This window comes from Sceloporus undulatus, chromosome 1, assembly GCF_019175285.1.
Source record: "Sceloporus undulatus isolate JIND9_A2432 ecotype Alabama chromosome 1, SceUnd_v1.1, whole genome shotgun sequence".
NCBI lineage: Eukaryota > Metazoa > Chordata > Lepidosauria > Squamata > Phrynosomatidae > Sceloporus > Sceloporus undulatus.
In genome coordinates, this window is record NC_056522.1 from 134,067,802 (window position 1) to 134,088,527 (window position 20,726).

A 20,726-nucleotide genomic window follows, 5' to 3' on the forward strand; every position below is an offset into this window, starting at 1 on the left:
GAAGGAAAGAGGGAAAGAAGAGAGGGAGGAAAGAATTAAAAAGGAAGGGAGAAAGGAAGGGAAGAAGGAAGGAAGGGAGTGAGGGAGGGCCCTCGTCCTGACACGCGTCTGTTGCTGAGGGGCATCCCTGTCCATGACCCGGGTCTTCCTTCCTTCCTCCTCGAGGGAGGGAAGGAGAGGGCGAGGCGCTGCAAATGGCGCGGAGACTCGGGGGGCCTTGGCGGCTCTTTCCCTGAGGAGGAGGAGGAGGCGGCAGGCCACCAGCCAGGAAGCCTCCCTCCCTGCTTCTTTCTTTCTGAGGCGGGGTTTCCGGAGCCAGAGGTGAAGCGGGGAGAGAGGAGGAGAGAGAGGCTGCTGCTGAGGGAAGAGGAGGGGAGCCGGCGGCGGCGGCGGTGGCGCTGGCGGGGAGTGGGCGCTGCTAGGGGCGGCTCTGCTTCCCCGGAGCCCCTGCTGCAGGAGGGTAAGGCTGGGCAGAGGGAGGGGAAAGAGGGGCCCTTGTTGCCGGGGTCGGGAGAGGGGCCCTCCATCCCTGCCTGCCTGGCTCACTTATTCTGCAGCCTCCCTGAGGCCGAGGCAGAGGCTGAGAGAGTGTGACCCTGTCTCTGTGGGTCTCCATGGCTCAACAGGGACTCCAGAGACACAGCCCAGCCCTCACAACACTAGGCTAGGATGGCCCTCACACACACACACACACACATGTGTATATACGCATATATATATATATATATATATATATATATACACACACACACATATACACACGCACACATGTATAGTACACACAATCATGTGTGTGTGTGTATATATATACACATACATATATGCACACACAGAGTACACACACACACATATGAACACATACTTATACACGTATAACACATATATAAACACAATTACTGGTCAACAACCAAATAGATCATTTCTCCTCCAATAAAAACACAATCATATATATATACACATGAACACACACATATACACTTACACTTATATAGAAACACATACAGAGAGAGAGAGAAAGGCATACATTTTGTGTGCCTCCAAGTCATTTTTTATGTAGGGTGACTTTAAGGCAAACCTATCATGGGGTTTTCTTGGCAAGGTTTGTTCAGAGGGGGTTTTGCCATTGCCATCTCCTGAGGCTGAGAGAGTGTGACTGGCTCATGGCTGAGCAGGGATTCGAACCCTGGTCTCCAGTCATAGCCCAGTGCTCAAACCACTATGTCCTGCTGGCTCTCAGTTTCAGATACTTTTAATTATCCCTAGGGTGATTGGTGGTGTGAAAGGGCACTCAGTACATGCTCAGGGGCATCCTTGTCCTCATTGCCCCAGGGCTGTTTCTCTAGTCAGATGTGAACATTGCTCCCCTGGGTCATTTGGAGCTTTTGCTGAGAGAATATTAGGCCAGAGCTTAGGAAATCTTAGGTGGAGGTGTTGGACTAGAAACCTTAAGGGTATATTCTAATACAGTTGGGCCTCCACGTGAGTTTGGTGGGTTTGATTAACATGTTCTCTCTAGGAATCTAGGTCCTCCTCCAGCGCAACTCTGCCAGAAGTTGACCATAGGATTGTGCTGGACAACCTAGATAGAGAAAACAGTGGTTCCCAACTTGAGCTCCGTGGGGCCCTTAGGGCACTGCATGCACTTCCCAAGCGCTCTGCAGCCACTCCAGGAAAATGAAAGAAATAAAAATTGAATGAAATTAAAGAATAAGAATATATTCTTATATATATATATATATATACAGTATATATATTCCTAAACACTATTAACCTGTAAGACATAGGGTAGGCCTCTTAGGGGCTCCGCCATAGAAATAAGGGCTCTGCGAGTCAAAAAGGTTGGGAACCCCTGCTCTAGGCATTTGTAGTTCTGTGATCAACTTCTGGCAGATTTCAAATATATAGCCGTATTAGTCTGTAGAATCAGTATGCAGAGAGATCTTGTCGCGCCTTTGAGACTAACTGAAAGAAAGAAATTGGCAGCATGAGCTTTCATAGACTTGAGTCTACTTCCTCAGATGCATTTGGCTGGAAGCCAGGCACAGACATATATGTGCCATTGGTATGTCAATTCAAATTACAAATCCTTTGTGTATGGAGATGAAGTTGCAGGTCCAGTTTTAGATGGTCGTTGGCGCACAAAGGCATAGGAACTTTGCAACTTCACTTCCATACACAAAAGATTTGTAATTTGAATTGACATCCTCACATACCAGTGGCATATATATATATATATACACACACGTCTGTGCCTAATTTCCACTCCACCAAATGCATCTGAGGAAGTAGACTGAAGGCTACAAAAGCTCATGCTGCCAATTTAATCTTCTGGCAGATGTTGACCATGGAGTTGCACTGGAGGTCCTGCAGGTTCCCAAGGAGGTGTTATCTTGGGTAAAAAGAAGTGTTTTTTTATTCACGGTTTTTCAACATTCACAGGGGTCCTTCATCCCTAACTCCAGGGAATGTGAAGGGACCACTGTACTGAGAAATCTTTACCAATGTATTGATAAAAATGGTGTACTTTTCACTTGTACAGTATGCTACCTGTGACTTGGCTCCAGTGTGACGTAGTGATCTGAGTGCTGGACTGTGATTCTGGAGACCAGGGTTCGATTCCCAACTTGGCCATGAAACCCCCTGAGTGACCTTGGGAAAGTCACACACTCTCAACCTCAGGAGAAGGCAATGGCAAACCTCATCTGAAAAAAAATGTGCCAAGAAAACTCCATGATAGGATCACTTCTATTCAAGTTGTTTCCGACCTGTGGCAACCCTAAGACAAACCTATCATGGGGTTTTCTCAGCAAGATTTGTTCAGAGGGGGTTTGCCATTGCCATCCTCTGAGGCTGAGGGTGTGGTTTGCCCAAGGTTACCCAGTGCGTTTCCATGATTGAGTTGGGATTCAAACCCTGGTCTTCAGAGTCATAGTCTAACACTCAAACCATTATACCACACTGGCTTGCACCTTTACTATACTGTGCCCTATATCATATGGAAAGTCATGGCATCTACATTGCACATTCTTGGTGCTAATATGGGGGCTTCACATAGATGTATGGTGTAAGGAATGGTCTGTGTTTGTTTGACAACCTTATGTACCTGTTGCACTATACCGAGAACTCAACAGCACTGTGTGGAAGTGCCATAGGGTTGCCATAATTGTCCACTAAAACCTAGGACAAAATGTGGAACAAAATCTAGACCAAGCTGTAGGACAACTGCAGGACAAAACTCAGCCCAGAATGTAGGACAGTTAAGAAAAATGGAAGACCTTAAATGTCCTACATTTTGGGCTGAGTTTTGTCCTGCAGTTGTCCTACAGTTTGGTCTAGATTTTGTCCTACATTTTATCCCAGGTTTTAGTGGACAATTATGGCAACCCAAAGCCACAATGTGGAAGGGGCTGTCATGGGAATATGGCCTTTAGTTATTCTTAAAACACCTAAGTATGCTAAAGGCACCAGATCCCATTTGTTCTTGGAAGCTAAGCAAAGTCGGCCCTGCTTAGTACTTGGATGGGAGCCCTTCAACAAATACCAGGTGCTGTAAGCTATATTTCAGAGGAAGGAACTGGCAACACCACCTCTGAGTATTCCTTGCCTAAGAAAACCCTATGAAATTCATGGAGATGGCATAAGTCAACAGGCAATTGAAGGCACACACAACACAGAGACACAAAATTGAGGCTGGAACCATTACTGACTTAGCAAGCTTTCTCCTATGACCAGCCCTCAGAACTGCTATTCAGATTATGTAAGGAGTGAGTTATGACATTTGAGTCAGTTTCTTCATGCAGCCAAAGGAAATATGATTTAGGAAGGACCTGAATTCTTTTTTGATTATTAGATTTTTGTTTTGCTTTTGCACAGTGGCCGTGGGAGGGTAGGATACTAGATTTATAGGATTAACTCAACACTGGAATGTATTGGTAAGTATTAAGTATTTTTCTAGCTGTGACTTGGCATGAATGGAATTACTCCATCTCTTTTCCCCTTCAGCTGTCAGGTACAGATATTTTTGTTCAGATAGGCTTTTAAGATGACTTGTTTTTTAAGTAGATTTTAGCTGCTGTTCACTTTTTCTTGGTGTAATTTTAGTTCTGTTTTTAATAATTGTTTAATGTCTTAATTATGTTAAATTTATTTTATCTGTGAGCACTATTTTTTATTATAAACATGGGAAATAAAATTAATGAAGAAGTACAACAATGAATTTGAAAGGTTTTAAAGTCCTCTCATAAATATTGACTAGTATTATCACGCAAATCGTAACTCGTAAAGATGGTGTGTAAATGCTGGCTAACGGGATGGTTTCTGTTTCCTTCAGACATATGGCAGAACTTCTAATGATTTTTAATACCTCCAGTATTGCTACACAATGGTCCAGGGAATCTTTATGCTCAACCAGAATCAGAGATAGAGTTGGAAGAGGCCTCATGAACCATCAAATCCAACCGTTGTCCAATACAGGGTCTCTAGCTAAGGCATCTCCAGCAGGTAGCTCTCCATCATCCTTTTGAAGATATCCAGAGAAGGGGACCCCCACTACTTCTCCAAGCAATTGGTTCCACTGCTGACCTGTTCTTACTGTCAATATTGGGGAGGGTTGTATATTCCCTCCTTGGACAGGATGACATGACGGTTGTGGATGCCTTCCTAACATTGGTAGGTCCCTGTCCAAAGTGCCAGGTCTTCAGCCAGCGTAGAATCCTAGAATCATAGAGTTGGAAGAGACCACAAGGGCCATCCAGTCCAACCCCCTGCCATGCAGGAAATCACAATCAAAGCATCCCCAACAGATGGCCATCCAGCCTCTGCTTGAAGACCTCCAAGGAAGGAGACTCCACTACACTCCGAGGAAGTATGTTCCACTGTCGTACAGCCCTTACTGTCAGGAAGTTCCTCCTAATGTTGAGGTGGAATCTTTTTTCCTGCAGTTTGCATCCATTGCTCCGGGTCCTAGTCTCTGGAGCAGCAGAAAACAAGCTTGCTCCCTCCTCAATATGACATCCCTTTAAATATTTGAACAGGGCTATCATATCACCTCTTAACCATCTTTTCTCCAAGCTAAACATCCCCAGCTTCCTAAGGCATTCATCATAGGGCAAGGTTTCCAGACCCTTCACCATTTTAGTCACCCTCCTTTGGACACGCTCCAGTTTCTCAATGTCCTTTTTAAATTGTGGTGCCCAGAACTGGACACAATATTCCAGGTGGGGCCTGACCAGAGCAGAATATAGTGGCACTATGACTTCCCTTGATCTAGACACTATACTTCTATTGATGCAGCCTAAAATCGCATTGACCTTGTTAGCTGCCACATCGCACCGTTGACTCATGTTCAACTTATGGTCTCCTTGGACTCCTAGATCCCTTTCACACGTAGTTTCATTCAGCCAGGTGTCCTCCATCTATATCTGTGCTTTTCGTTTTTCCGCCCTAAGTGCAGTACTTTACATTTCTCCGTGTTGAATTTCATTTTGTTAGCTATGGCCCAGTTTTCTAGTCTATTCAGGTCATTTTGAATCTTGATCCTGTCCTCTGGAGTATTAGCTACTCCCCCTAATTTGGTGTCATCTGCAAATTTGATAAGTATGCCCCCAATATTGTCCTCCAAGTCATTGATAAAGATGTTGAATAGCACTGGGCCCAGGACAGAGCCCTGTGGGACCCCACTGGTCACTTCTCTCCAGGACGAAAAGGAGCCATTGTTGAGCACTCTTTGGCTTCGGCCAGTCAACCAATTACAAATCCATGTAACAGTTGCCTTGTCTAGCCCACATTTTACAAGCTTGTTTGCAAGAATATCATGGGGAACTTTGTCAAAGGCCTTACTGAAATCAAGATATACTATATCCACAGCATTCCCTTCATCTAACAAGTTGGTAATTTTATCAAAAAAAGAGATCAGGTTTGTCTGGCATGACTTCTTTCTCTGAAACCCATGTTGACTTTTTGTGATTATGGCATTGCCTTCTAGATGTTCACAGACTCTCTGTTTAATTATCTGCTCTAGAATCTTTCCTGGTATCGATGTCAGACTAACTGGACGATAATTGTTGGGATCCTCTCTTTTCCCTTTTTTGAAGATGGGGACAACATTTGCCCTCCTCCAGTCTGCTGGCACTTCTCTTGTTCTCCAGGACTTCTCAAAGATTATTGCCAATGGCTCCGATATTACATTTGCCAGTTCTTTTAATATCCTTGGATGTAGTTCATCTGGTCCTGGAGACTTATATTCGTTTAGGTTAAACAGGTATTCCTGTACTATCTCTTTACTTATTCTGTGCTGAAATTCCTCTTTTCTGTCCTCTGCTCCATTATTGTCAGGTTGAGTTCCCTTTGCCTTTTTTGAGAAGACTGAGGCAAAGAAGGTGTTGAGTAATTCTGCCTTTTCTCTGTCCCCTGTTAGCATTTTGCCATCTTCTGCACGCAGTGGCCCTACCGTTTTCTTCTTCTTCCTTTTGCTGCGGACATATCCAAAAAAGCCTTTTTTGTTGTTCTTAACCTCTCTAGCAAGCCTGAGTTCATTCTGTGCGTTATGACATTGAGTAAATTCTGTGGGTTATGACATTGTTCCCTGTCCCCTTTCCCATGTACTGGTTCATTGTCCTAGGATGCCCTCGGGGAGAGGGGACCCCAAGATTTATTTTAGGCCACAGAAGTTTCTCTTCCCCACACCAATACTAATAACTGCTGCTACAGCTTTGTGCCAAAGTCCCAGTGCTAAGACATATTGTCTGCTTGGGAGTGGCCTGTGGAAGACAACAACGCATTAACATGCCATGTACTGTAAATGGTGTAGTGCATACTGTGCATGTTGAATGTCTGTGGAAAGACTAGAAGTCTTTGGCGGGGTTGTCTGTTTTATTGTTTTGCTTTTGTGTAGAGCTTTATACACTGCTAATGTCAAAGTAATCAAGAATCCTAGATCTGCACGTCTCTCTCTCTTTGATCACAAACAAATTGCTAATAATTCTGTCTCCCTCCATTTTAGTTCCATCATCAGGAAGATCTGAATTAAGATTCTGAAGTAGCGGCAGCCTTCTGTGACTTGCCAAGATGTTGGAGGAAGATATGGAAGTGGCCATCAAGGTGGTGGTGGTTGGAAATGGAGCTGTTGGGAAATCCAGTATGATCCAGAGATATTGCAAAGGGATTTTTACAAAAGACTACAAGAAAACTATTGGAGTTGATTTCCTGGAAAGAGAAATGCAGTATGTATTTTAACAGTTGAGAACACAACTCCTCCTTGTTATTTTTTTTTATTGATGTGTATACATATTTTTAATTTAGTATGTTTAATGCTTTTGTAAGCCCTGGTGGCGTAGTGGTTAAATGCCTGTACTGCAGCCATTCACTCAAAACCACAAGGTTGCGAGTTCAAGACCAGCAAAAGGACCCAAGCTCTACTCAGGCTTGAATCCTTCCGAGGTCGCTAAAATGAGTACCCAGACTGTTGGGGGCAAATTAGCTTACTTGCTAATTAGCTTACTTGCTGTTCACCGCTATGATCTTTGGAATAGCGGTATATAAATAAAACAAATTATTATTATTATTAATTTATTATTAAGTGCTGAACTAATGTGTCCACAAGAAACTGTTGTGACACTGTTCTTTTTTTCTTGGAAGTAAAAGTGAGGCATTCATATGCAAATTGTAGTCTGCAGTCTTTCTACAGAAGTGTCAGATTCACGTATTTGAACAATACATGTAAAAATGCGCATGATCTGTATATGAAGGGAAATCTGCTTTGCCAGTAGTGGCAAGATGACTGGGAATGAAGGAAAAACAAGGAACAATTTATATAGACAACTTGTATATTCTAATAAAACTAAGCTGGAATTTAAAGTTCTATTCAACTTAATTCTCTGCCGCAGAGTAGTTGTATTAAACTCTAAAGGAAGTAGAGTGCTTTAATTTCTCACTAAACTAAATAAAATAAGATCCAGTATGATTCAGTGATTAGTGTTGGATTTTGACCCAGGTGACCTAGGTTCAAATCTACATTCAGTTGTAAAGCCACTGAGTGACCATTGTACAGTCATTCTTATCTAACCTACTTCACAGGTCTTTTTGTGAGGACAAAAGGGATGGGAGAAAACCTTTGATTTTTTTCTAGGTATTCTAAGGGAACTTACGCTAAAGAGTGGGATAACAATGGATTTAAATCAGTCAGTTTGGCTACATTCATTGACATTTTGTCTTAGTGAACAGCCCTTCAGTTCACCTTCCTCAGGTTAAGGTATCTGATTTTTCCTCTCTACTTCATATTCCTTTGTGTTGTAGAGGATTTCTCATTCCTCAGGATCACCTCTGAAGATGGAGCTGAAGTGGATAGGAATCAGTGGAGAAACTTGGTTGCCCCATATTTTATGAGGTGGCAATACCATTCCACACAACCCATTGAAAAGAAGTGGGATGGGTTAGGACTTCCTGAAAAGAAGTGGGATGGCATCCCTATCTATTTCAAGCACTACCTCTATATCCATATTTCCTTTTCTTTGTTTAATAATATGCTTTAATACAGCCTTCTCCTAGTCAGTACCCACCAGATGATGGAAGCTATAGTCTTAACAGCACTGGAGGATGCCAGGTTGAATAAGGTTAGGGAATGTGTGTTTCCCAGTTGTTGAACTGTAGCTCCCATCATCTTTCAACATTGGCTGCTCTATCTGGGGCTGGTGAGAGATTATGTCCAATAAAAAACCCATCTTAGATGTAGATGATGATTGCTTTAATGTTCCAGCTCATTAATAATGCTGGAAGTTTATATATTTATTATAAACATTTATTTACATTTATTTTTAGAGTCAATGGTGAAGATGTCCGACTGATGCTCTGGGACACAGCAGGTCAAGAAGAATTTGATGCTATTACTAAAGCATATTACAGAGGTGGGTAGAATTATTACATAATTGTGTAAATACTACTAGGCTGTTCTAATGTTTGTTAATGTCAACAGCAGAGGCTCTCCAGAAAGCAAATACATTTAAATTAACATTTTTGTATTTGCCTTAGTTAGATTAATACTTTTTTCTTACTATTAAAGATACATTCACAGTTGCATTCTGTTCATTCTTAACTGCCACTGAGGAAAATACTTAAATTATAAACATACTTATTTTTCCCCAAAATTAACCTTTTACAACATACTAATGCTATGAAATAGCATCATCTTCTTCAAGGAAGTATTCTACCTATAAAAAACATATTGTACCCAAACTTTTGCAAATGGATTGTGTCAGTTTGTTTTCATGTTTAGTAAATACCCTAAAGGCCCCAGATTCTGTCTGGTTAGTAGTTGGATGGGAGTCTGCCAGTGAATACCAGGTGCTGGCAGTTCCATTTCAGAAGAATGACTGGCTAAACCACCTCTGAGTATTCCTTGCCTAGGAAAGCCCTGGCCTATGAAATTCATGTGGTCGTCACAAATTGACAAGCGACTTGAAGGCACATGCACACATGCACGTACACACCAGCTTACCATTTTATTGCTAACAACCTTAGTACATCTTTTAGTGTCCAGGTGAGTCCAAAAATGCAGTGCACATGGAAGTTATTTCCACCTGGAAGTCATGCTGCCTGCACCTTCTTAACATACAGGGTCCTTTGAAGTCCCTAGTCCTTTGAAGAGTTCCTGTCTCTGTAGCTGCTGTCTTGAGCTGCTAAGCATGTAATCCCTTTAAGTGACTGAGCCAGTTGTCATAACAAGTTAGCAAATTACACTGAACATGTGTGTTTTGGGGACCAAAATATTTGAAATTGTCTTCATGGTGGTAGTACTGTCAACACTGATATCTGGCACGTTGGGTACCTATTTATTTTTCCTCACCTTCCACGGTGAAACTGCTGGCATAGTACAACTGGCTAAACAGATTTCTCCAGAGAGGTGAAATATTCTGGTAAGGAACAGTTTCTTGTTTCCTGAAAGGGTGCTTTTTGATGATAGTGTGGGACAGATAGTATTTGTTTCCTGTTTTGGAGATTAGCAGAAGTTTGGTACAGATTTCTAGAAGCATGACAGTGGGTCACTTACTAGAAGAATGTTTGCCATTCAATTTCTGATTTGGAGAGAATCTTGATCTGTTTTAATGATTCTAAGAACATTTTTGCCTTGTCAGTAATGACAGCAGACATGCCAAGGAAAAGCAGATAATGCCACTTCAGTGGCTCTTAAACTCCAATAGAAATCATGTTAGCAGTCTGGTGCATTTTTAGGAATTCCCTAAATTTTCTATGTAGAAAATTGCTGAAAGCTTCCACCAGGCACTGAAGAGACAATACATTTTTCAGTGTAACATTTAAACAGAAAATCTGTTTACAACATCAACTGTGCAGATGGCTGAAGTAGGAACTTTGGAGAAACCATCTGCTTTTTGCCTGGTTTTGTCCACATGTGCCTATAACTTTTATTAGAGTCTGGCCAGAGCAGAAAGGAGTAACATGGGTGGAAACAGTGCAAATCATGGGCCACATATTATCCCTGACCCCACTGTTGTAGCCCTTTAAGTCTCTGGGCATTTCCCCAAAGCCCCCAGATTCCCTGAAAAATATTAATATAATTGCACGATTTTCAGGCAATATTTTACCCAAACTTCAAACACTTTACTTCCTTTTAAATTCCTTCCTTTTAAATTCCTACACCCCTCTCCCCGCCCCCCAACTTGGCTTCAAACTGGCCAGAATAGAGACTGGAAATGATATGATGCCACTTCTGGTGTGTCACTGATGCATTGGTACATCCTGCGGTGGGGGTGGGGGGGTTGGCCTCTGCTCCCAGTCACTAGCCTATTTGTGCTATAAGGTAAGAAACTGTAATAAGAAGAATTACCATGGAATTCCTATTAAAGCAAAGGCTCAGAAAAAGTAGCCAATAAACCTAACAGATGTAAAATGTAATATATTGCCTTGTTGCCTGTCTTCCATTGTTCCAGATGCCATTGTAAAATCATATCCAGGATTTGTAATGGAGTTTTTGTACTGGCTTAAAAACTAAAGCTATATGTTGAACCCTCTTATTTAACTGACATTACATCCAACAAAATAGAAAATAATTAATATATTGACATAGCTTTTTAAAGTGTGACTTTGCAAGTATTTCTTACAATCCTGCTTTGTAAGAACTTCAGTTAAGGCCTAGGATATTAGCTTACATTAGATACATATGGTTTCTTACTGTTCTTAGTACAAGAGTGCCTACCCAGAACTCTAGTAGGATACTTACCAGTCTGAAATTATTTTTCATTCACTGGGAGCAACAGGATAGGATGTCACAAGTAGCCAGCTTTTATAAAACCAGGCACTGCTATTCATTGTTCAGCTTCAGGTATTCCAATAAGACATTCATTACATGTTTGGCTTTAAACTGCACTATAAAGAAATTAAGCATTGATTCTAAAATGCAAGATCCTGTTTTACTTTGTAGCCTCAATACTTGAATTATGTGTAAAGACTGAAAGTCTTTTCATTATGGTGTGACAATCAAAGTCCATATTTGTTTGTTTTTTAATCATATGAGTAATGTAGAGGATGTGGTCTGCAGTTGATGGAAGCAAATGATTGCTATATGTGTTTTCTGTAGTTTTCCAAGCTGATTTTAATGTGTATTTTGTATATGTTCATATGATAAAAACATATCCAGACTTGGAAATGTAAAATGCAAAGGCACAACTTTTACATAATGTGGTAATCCTACATACAGTGCATTGGCATGAACCTTTGAAAGTAAAAGGCTGTTGCTATTTTAAAATAAATAGACAATTTGAAGCCTTCTCACCAGGTAGTGCATACTTTTCCAAAATTGCTTAATTCTTTCACTACTGTAAATTGAGCTATGAAGGCACTTCGTAGGTTTCTTACCTTTTCGGCTCTGAGAACCTGGTAACACCAATAGCACACAAAACTCTCCTATTTGAGATGCTTGGTACTTTTGATTCATTTAATTCAATTGAACAGAAATTAATCTTATATGTGTTTTTTGTCTTTCAGGAGCCCAAGCTTGTGTACTTGTATTTTCAACCATTGACAGGGAATCTTTTGAAGCAATCCCTACCTGGAAGGAGAAAGTAGTATCTGAAGTTGGAGACATTCCTACAGTGCTTGTTCAGAATAAAATTGACCTGCTAGATTATTCTTGCATAAAAAAGTAGGTGCTTTCTCTGTAGTTTGTGAAATCAATATCTCCGTCTGGGCATCGACAGGGGAAGTGTGACCCTGTTGGTGCTCTTGGACATCTCAGTGGCCATTGATACCATTGACCATGGTATCCTTCTGGAATAGTTGAGGGAGTTGGGTATTGGAGGCACTGCACTCCAGTGGCTCCATTCCTACCTCTCAGGCAGATTCCAGATGGTGATGCTGGGGGACAGCTGCTCTTCTAAAAGAGAGCTGACATCTGGCATCCTTCAGGGCACTATCCTGCTCCCCATGCTGTTTAACATTTACATGAAGCCATTGGGTGAGATCATCCGGAGACATGGGGCGCAGTGTTATCAGTATGCTGATGACACCCAAATTTATTTCTCTATGTCTCTGACTGCTGCAGTGACTAAGGATGGCATCTCTCCTCTGGATGCCTGCCTTGACTCGGTAATAGGCTGGATGAGGGAAAACAAACTCAAGCTGAATCCAGAGAAAATGGAGGTACAGTATTTGCGATAGGTACCTCAAGTCCGGGGATGAAGAGTTGTCAACCAGTTCTGGACGGAGTCACACTTCCCCTGAAGGTCAAAGTTTGCAGTTTGGGTACTCCTGGACTTGTCGCTACAATTGTCATCTCAAGTGGATGCGACAGCCAGGAGTGCTTGGTACAAACTTCGGTTGATACGCCAACTGCCCCTACCTGGACCAAAAGGACCTAAAAATTATTGTGATACTTCCAAGTGGTTTATTGAGGACTGGCTTGTTAGTTAAACCCCTTCACCAAGAGGTTAGTCTAGCTTGGTTTGTGTATGCAAATAGTGTTTTAATTCTGAATGGCTGGAAAAGAAGTAATAGCCACTTGTTTAATGTATATGTTTACTTCCTTATACAGTCGGCCCTTCTTATACGCGGATTTGCCATCCGCGGATGGCAAAATGGGAAGTTGTCCCCAATGGTGGTGCACGTGCACACACGCCGCCATTAGGGACAACTTCCTTCCCCTCCCTCACTTCCCTCTTCACTTCCTTGCCTGCCTCCCTCCCTTCCCTTCCTCTTACTTACCTTGAAAGTCTCGGTGAGGCTGCTTGGTCTCTGCCGCTGCGGGACAAGCTGGGTGGCGGCGGAGGCCAAGCCTCGGCTTCCTTGCCGCCGCCGTGAAAGGACACGATGGAGGTGCTGGAGGCCTCTTGGCCCCCAACAGCACTGCCACCGGGCCTTTCCCGCGGCAGTGGCGAGGAAGCAGGGCTGCCACTCCAGAAGCCTCCTCTTCAAAAAAAAAGCACAGGGGCGGCAAAGAGGAGGCGCGGAGGGCAGCATCACCAGAGGCCTTCAAGGCCTCCGGCACCGTCACCCAACCTCCTCACTACCGCGGAAGGGGCAGGTGTCGGTGCTGGGGCCCTCTTGGCCTCCAACACCAGTATCCGGCCCTTCCACGGCGGCGGAGACATGGAGGAGGCTGGATGCCGGCGCCGGAGGCCTTGAAGGTCTCCAGCGCAGCAGCCCTGCTTCCTCGCTGCCGCCACGGGAAAGGCCCGGTGGCAGTGCTGTTGGGGGCCAAGAGGCCTCCAGCACCGCCATCACGCCCTTTCACGGCGGCAGCAAGGAAGCCGAGGCTTGGCCTCCGCCGCCGCCTGCCAGCTTGTCCCGCAGCGGCGGCGACAGAGGCCAAGCAGCCGCACCGAGACTTTCAAAGTAAGTAAGAGGAAGGGAAGGGAGGGAGACAGGGAGGGAAGCGAGGAGGGAAGCGAGGGAGGAGAGGTGGGGGGGCCAGGGACTTTTGTCCCAATGGCGGCACACGTGCCACCATTGGGACAAATGGGACTTGAGCATACACAGATTTTGGTATATACGGGGGGGGGGGGGTCCGGGACAGATCCCCCCCGTATACCGAGGGCCCACTGTATTTCATAACATTACAACCATGGTTTATTTTTCATACTGTCAACTCACCATTTACTTCAGGTCACTCTGCTCTTTGTGTAGCAAATAGATATAATGCAATATTTGTCCACAGCACCTTTTCCACTGCCTTTACAGAGTTAATGTTCAATAATATGCTTAAAATTAGGGTTAATCTGAAAATGATTAACTGAAAATAGTCCAAATTCTATATGTTAGAAAATAGCTAATCTCCAAAACTTTTATTTTCTTTCCTCGATATAGCGAAGAAGCAGAGGCACTAGCAAAAAAGCTAAAATTAAGATTCTATCGAACATCTGTAAAGGAAGACCTAAATGTAACAGAAGGTAAGTAGCTGCTGATCTAGAGCTGTGATTTATTCAGGTGCCAGTTTTTAATCAGATCAGCATTACTGTATTATCTGTTAAAAAAATTATTGTTTCCAGTAGTGTCAGTCTTATTTCTCACTGAGGTAATAAACCTGTGCTTGCGCTTCTTCTTGCCACTTGATTTTCTATGTGCAGGGAATCAGTTTGGGTGGACGATCATTTGGTTTGGGTGTATCCCAAATACATTTTAACCACCTCAGTGAAAGCAAAGCCTCAGTGGAGTAACTTTCTTCTTTGTGGTTTTTGTGCAGATCAAGCGCATGTAGAGGTTTGGGCAGGACTCCTGCCAAAAACTAACATTAGGAGCTTCCCATGTGGAGTTCTGCACAGGTATAGAATTCTGTATGTGATTCTACAGATTTCCACTTGGAAGAAATATGGTTACAGCTAATAGTCCTGTCCTTCTCAAGCTGAATTTAATTCCAAAATAGATGATTAACAAATTAGTGAAACTAATTACTGTAACAGATATAGGCAGCCAAGAGTGTGTGTCAGTGGTTAGCACATGTGTTGCATCCAGAGTCAATCCCTGGCATCTCCAGGTGAGGCTAGGAAAGAGTCTTTTCTTACACTCTAGAGAGAGGGCTGGCAGTGTAGACCAGGGATGGGGAAATGGCAGCTGAACATCTTTTTTAATTCTTGAGCAGTAGAAAGTAGTGGATATTTTTCTGATGCCTTAACTTAGCTTTTTGTATGCTGCAGTTTTTAGGTATTTGGCTGAGAAGTACCTTCAAAAACTCAAACAACGAATAGTTGAAGACCCAGAAGTAGTTCATACAAGTAGTAACAGAATTGGTATGTATGCGGTAATAAATTGTACTCATACAATATTACTCACAAAATGCACTGTTGGCTGTGAGGGAGCCTTTTCTATCCCTTATTACATGAATCAGAAAATTTAATTTGGCAAATTACTACAGGAGATCTCTGCTGTTTTCCTTTTGTAATATAGGTATTTGTGGCCATGATGACTTTGCCCAATCATCACAATATAGCACTAATACAAGTAGCAACAGAATTGGTATATAAAGGTAATAAATTGCACTCACACAGTATTGTTTGCTGATAAAAGTGCACTGTTAACTATGGAGGAGCCTTTCTGTCCCTTATTATATGAATCAGAACACTTAATTTGCCAAATCACTATAGGAGATCTGTGCTGTTTTCCTTTTATAAAATAGGTATTTGTGGCCATGGTGACTTTGCCCAATCATCACAATATAGCACTGATCATGTTGGCCACTCCTCTTAAATGTTTGTACACAGATTTATGTAGTGGATGGGAAATGCATGATATCCTACCTATGTGGAGGGGGAAATTAATTTCCATTGGTAGTAAATATGCTGGTAAAAATATACAAAGGATTTTAATAGATCTGGCATCTGGCAAAAAGAGCTCCATAAATTCCTTTGTACAGATACACTCTTTCCTTAAAACATTTCATCATCAGTTTGACAATAGTGCTGCTTTGCAGTTGACTTTGAATGCTTTAAAAATCTTTCAAGGACCCTTTTCTCCCCTCCCCCCCTGCCCTTACTATTTATTATGTCTAAAAGTAAGGCATCTTGGCTGTGCTGCTTTAGTTGCCAGGAGATGAGTAAACATGTGTGCCAATATCCATTAACTTAGGTTTAGCCCTTGTATTGAAAATTAGCTTGACAGTGACTTATATTTATTCAGATTGGCTTTAGATTTTTAACGTGCAGATCATAATTTGATTAGGAAGTGAGAAAAAGAAAGAAAAAGTGAACAAAATGAAGAGAAATTGTGTAATGTTACTAATTTCCACTTGTATTTTTCTTGTCAAAATGTATAGGGGACATCACCAGGCTTCAGAATGACTCTCGTTTTTAAAAGAAACCCTTAAAAGCTCAGCACTTTGTGCCTATACCTCAAACATGGTCAGTTTGTGTGCATGTAACAATTTTTTTTGTGTTTTAATTTTCTATAGGTGTCTTCAACACAGCAGGCGGAAGTCATTCTGGCCAGAAGTCTAATTTGCTTAATGGTGGGGATGTCATCAATCTTAGGCCAAACAAACAAAGGACCAAGAAAAATAGAAGCCCTTTTAGCAATTGCAGCATACCCTAATCCTGCTGCATAAAGAAGGGAAGAGTCTGGCGAAGCTGATCCGATGAAGTCTGTAAGGAACGTGGCTGCCTGTAGTGGTGTTTTACCAGTGCTTTAGCAGATGTTGCACACTTTGGATCCCACAATGATAGTGGGTACTGCTGTTAAAATGAGTTGTTGTTATTATTGATATATAATGGGACTCCTGGTGGCATGGAAATAGAACCATTGTCCCTTGCATTTATTTTATTTTTAATAGGACAACTTTCCAGTTGAAAGGTATGATGTCTTAAAGTGTACAGTAGATTTCACTTTTTTAACATTGAGCTGAAATGCTTAAATACAGTACCAATATTATACATACTGTCCAAGATAAAATTGCATTTCCTGCTTAGTTGACACTCATTAGCAAGTTAATTTAAAACAGATATTAAACATTCTTAAACTGCCTACCACACATTCCAGCAACATTGATGGTGCAATATTTATATAGCTAATGAATTTCTGTGCAAACCTACATAGAAATATGCTGACACATCCATGCTAATAAAACTGATACCAGGACCAGCTAGAAGGGCCTGATAAATTCTAAAGTGGCATCTTAAAATTATTTTTTTGAAACTAACTTTTGAACAAGCCTTTCTCAAATGGTACTACTGCCCATGTTCAAATCATCCCTGCATTGTGGGCCTTAACTTTAAAAATTTCTCCTGTGCCAAAAACTAATGTTTATGCTGCTACACTTAGATATTTACTCAGTTTTATGCCAGATGTAAGTTCTAAATTTTAACAGGGCAAGGAGGTGATAAATGGTACAGCCAGGCAAAACAAGTGTTTATCTTTAAAAGAAATAGAAATCTGTAGCTTATATATTTATATATTCTAAAGGGAAAAGAATCTTGGTAAAATATAGAGATTAGTTGTCAAAAGATTAAAGTATTTTCAAGGAATTTCTTCAGTGCATCTTGTCCTATTATTGTGCAACCTAGGTTTGGGAAATAAGGTCTTTTTTTCTCTTCTGTCATTTTAAAAACGTGCCTGGCCTTAGTCACACTACATAAATGTAAGCCTGAAATCTTGTTCTTGCTTACCTGGGATAATGGTTCATGGTACTTTTTTGAGTAAACATGCATAGGATCAAGCTGTTATCCCATTAATATTGATGTACTTCCAATATTAAATGTTTAGAGTGTTAAAACATTTTAAAGCTCATTGATAAAACCTTAACACTAGTTTTCCTTTTGAAGCATGCACCTACCATACTGCTTCTGTTTACATGTCAATGTAATATTTCAACAATATTTCTGTAACAATGTCCTGCCAGCAGCAAATTGCTCTATTTCTAGGCAATTTTGAAATACCAGTAGTTTTAGAAGCATATTGTTTTCAAGAGCAAATAACGTGACCTGGAGCTCTACCAGCTGAACTGTGCAATTCTTTTGGAGGATGATCTCTTCTTACAAATAGTACTTTTACTATACAGATATATGGTGGGAAGATCTAAGCAAATGTATCTTGTTATATTTTTGGAGAAGGTTTCTGACATTCCATAAATTTATATATAATAAACCTGAAATCCAGACTTCCTTCCCAGTGATGTCTCTGCCCAGCTCTCTCACAACATGTGCATGAAAAGCAGACAATTATATATACTTACTGAACATTGTAAGGTTCCATTTGCTTTTGTAACCATTCCCATTGCTGGCAATGAGGTGGGCATTGCAGCTGTCCCTTCCTTCATTTTGAAGTGTTGAATCAAGCCCCTTATTTTTAACACGTGTTACCTGGTCACTGGATGGCTGTACATGTATGAATCCAAATTGTATTTGTCTTGCTGTAAAACAATCTCAACTTCTATCTGTAGGGCTCAGTGTGCACATTATTTTTATATGGAAATTTTTACATTAAACTGTTAGCCTTACTTGTTTTGTACTTGTGGCTAGAAGGAGTCTGATCTCAATTTCTGTCTCATTTCCTTTTGTATAAAATAGTACAAATCTAAAGCACAATTGTAACTTGTAATTGCCATTCATGCTACTCTGTGTAAGGCCTTTACATATTCTATGGTTTTCAAAATTGAAAACATGTCTAGAGTGCATGAAGCAGGCGTGAAACAATTTCTGAACATATCATGGATGTACACTGGTGTCTTAAAGCAGTGGTTCTCAAATGGTGGGGCAGGACCCCCAGGGAGGGCGCAGGACAGAGTTGCTCAAGGTGGAGGAGGCTTGAGACTTGGAGGCCCTGATCGCTCCTCCTCTTCCTCTTCCCAAACGTTTTTATGTGTAAAATTTATGCATGCATTGAATTAAATACTGAATTTACATAAATAAAACTGTTCTAATTTGAGCGATGTTATTTCCTTATCAGATATTAAAATATACATGTACCTGAATGTGAGAATTAAAATACACACTATTTTAAATCACATGCTACATCAAGTGGAGGGACGCAATGTTCACATATAGATGTAGGGGGGGGGGGAGTCCCAAAGGTAAAATGTTTGAGTACCACTGTCTTAAAGGACTCTTGAGACCTTGTAAGGTGTGGTGGTGGTGATGATGGATTCCAGGAAATAATTAGGTTTTTTTTTATTTCACTTTCTCTATAAAGATGGCTGAATTACAGGAGCAAGTAGCACAAAATGATTTCATTTTGGTAAATAATTATAACAACCATGTCTGTAAATTCTAATTTAGCCTTACTCCTATCCAGAGGTGCCCCTGCATAGCCTGCTGAGAATTTCTCTGCCAAAAGAATGGTCAGTACAGTCAACTTTGATAGTTTTCATCAAAGAATGGGGAAAGATTAAACTGATCCCACTGTATCTCCAAATAGGTGACTGGTATTGTCAGACCATTTGTCTTTTCCAAAAGTTCCAGACTAGAAAGGAATTAACGTATATAACGTCCTGAGCCGTCTCCCTCTATACTCACATCCCTCTTAAGTGGTTTTGGGTATTGCCATATAACACACAGATGTACTGTGGCTGACAGAAGCTTCCATAACAGAAACATGCAGCTTACTTGGCATTTAAGGAAAATATCAGTGTTCATTCACACCTTGGATAAAATGCGGTATGTCTATGCTAGGCACAATCTATTTTCAGACCATGACAAGTGCTTGTGAAAATGGTGTCACTGTAGTGTCACTGATTCTCCTTTGTTTCAAAGTATTTGGTGCTAGTTATTCTGTCTGATTTACTATACTATCTTTAAAAACCTTTCATTAACTGTGCAGCTATTCATAATGGTTTTTTAATATGGCAAACACTTTATGCAGCTGAGGTCATTACCATACAGAGCATCACCTAGAGCAAATTGGGAAATAGATGGGGACATGCTCTGGTTGTCCATTTGTTGCTGGAATTATTGCAAAAAATGGATTAAATAGATATTTTGTAAATACAATCTACCATGTCTTAATAGAAGAGGCAGTTAATGCTGCTTTATAGCTTAAAACATGCAGATTCTGCTTCCATGCTAGGGGAATCCCCCTCCCTTTTTTTTTTACATAATTTGTTCATTTTTAGACATAACGAGCATATTATTTTGAATAATTTATGTTAGGAGAAATGAGTATTCAACCTGCAAACTGAATAGTCATATTGTACTTCTTGTATCAGTTTGTTAAATGTACACTGTGATTTATTAGTTTAGTAAATTATTAAATGAAATTATTAAAACTGCAATACTTAGTCTCACACAGGAGTAAGAATCACAGATAAGGTGTCTTTTAACCTCATTAAAGATCTAAATGCAAAGTGAATTTATAGTTTATCAAATTAATCACATAAGCCTGCATGTTGCAAGCAGAAGACAAAGCAATTATCTTCAACTGTGGTCCAAAACACCCTGCAGAAATCATCTAGTTTGAAACCACTTTAACTGCCCCGGCTCGGTGCTGGGGAATTCTGGGAATTGCAGTTAATTGTTGCACCAGCGCTCTCTGAGAGAAAGGCTAAATGTCTCACAAAACTAGTTCCCAGAATTCCCTAGCATTGAGCCCGGGCAGGTAAAGCCATCTCAAACTGGATTTCTGCAGTGTGTTTAGGATCCGTGACTTCCTTGATGGAGATGTGATGCATAATGCCAATTTTGGTTAGAAAACCAAGTTGTGTTTGGTTTGCAGCTTATCTACTATGCTTTAGGTTTTCAAATACAGCTTAACTTTGTTTAAATTATAAGTTTCCACTGGGCTACGTAAAGTCAAATCACATT

At 41.1% G+C, this 20,726-nt stretch overlaps 1 protein-coding gene across 2 annotated transcripts; it reads left to right on the top strand.

Annotated features, from left to right (window-relative positions):
- The first annotated feature begins 306 nt into the window (after positions 1 to 306).
- RAB23 (RAB23, member RAS oncogene family) lies at positions 307 to 18,855 on the top strand. 2 transcript variants are annotated; one of them, XM_042446772.1, is made up of 7 exons: positions 307 to 460; positions 7,001 to 7,220; positions 8,815 to 8,900; positions 11,995 to 12,151; positions 14,311 to 14,393; positions 15,138 to 15,230; positions 16,388 to 18,855. In XM_042446772.1, exons 2-7 carry the CDS (start codon positions 7,066 to 7,068, stop codon positions 16,525 to 16,527), a joined length of 714 nt encoding a protein of 237 aa, XP_042302706.1. In that variant the 5' UTR covers positions 307 to 460; positions 7,001 to 7,065; the 3' UTR covers positions 16,528 to 18,855. The 2 variants fall into 2 exon arrangements, with proteins under 2 accessions (XP_042302706.1, XP_042302707.1); XM_042446773.1 differs by lacking the exon at positions 307 to 460 and adding an exon at positions 3,913 to 3,932.
- Positions 18,856 to 20,726: the final 1,871 nt, after the last annotated feature.

Excerpts from the sequence above, each read along its gene's own strand:
- RAB23 (XM_042446772.1), top strand. The coding sequence starts at position 7,066 with ATGTTGGAGGAAGATATGGAAGTGGCCATCAAGGTGGTGGTGGTTGGA. Across the intron at positions 8,901-11,994 it reads TACTAAAGCATATTACAGAG|GAGCCCAAGCTTGTGTACTT; the intron begins GTGGGTAGAATT and ends TTTGTCTTTCAG. Across the intron at positions 14,394-15,137 it reads AGACCTAAATGTAACAGAAG|TTTTTAGGTATTTGGCTGAG; the intron begins GTAAGTAGCTGC and ends TGTATGCTGCAG.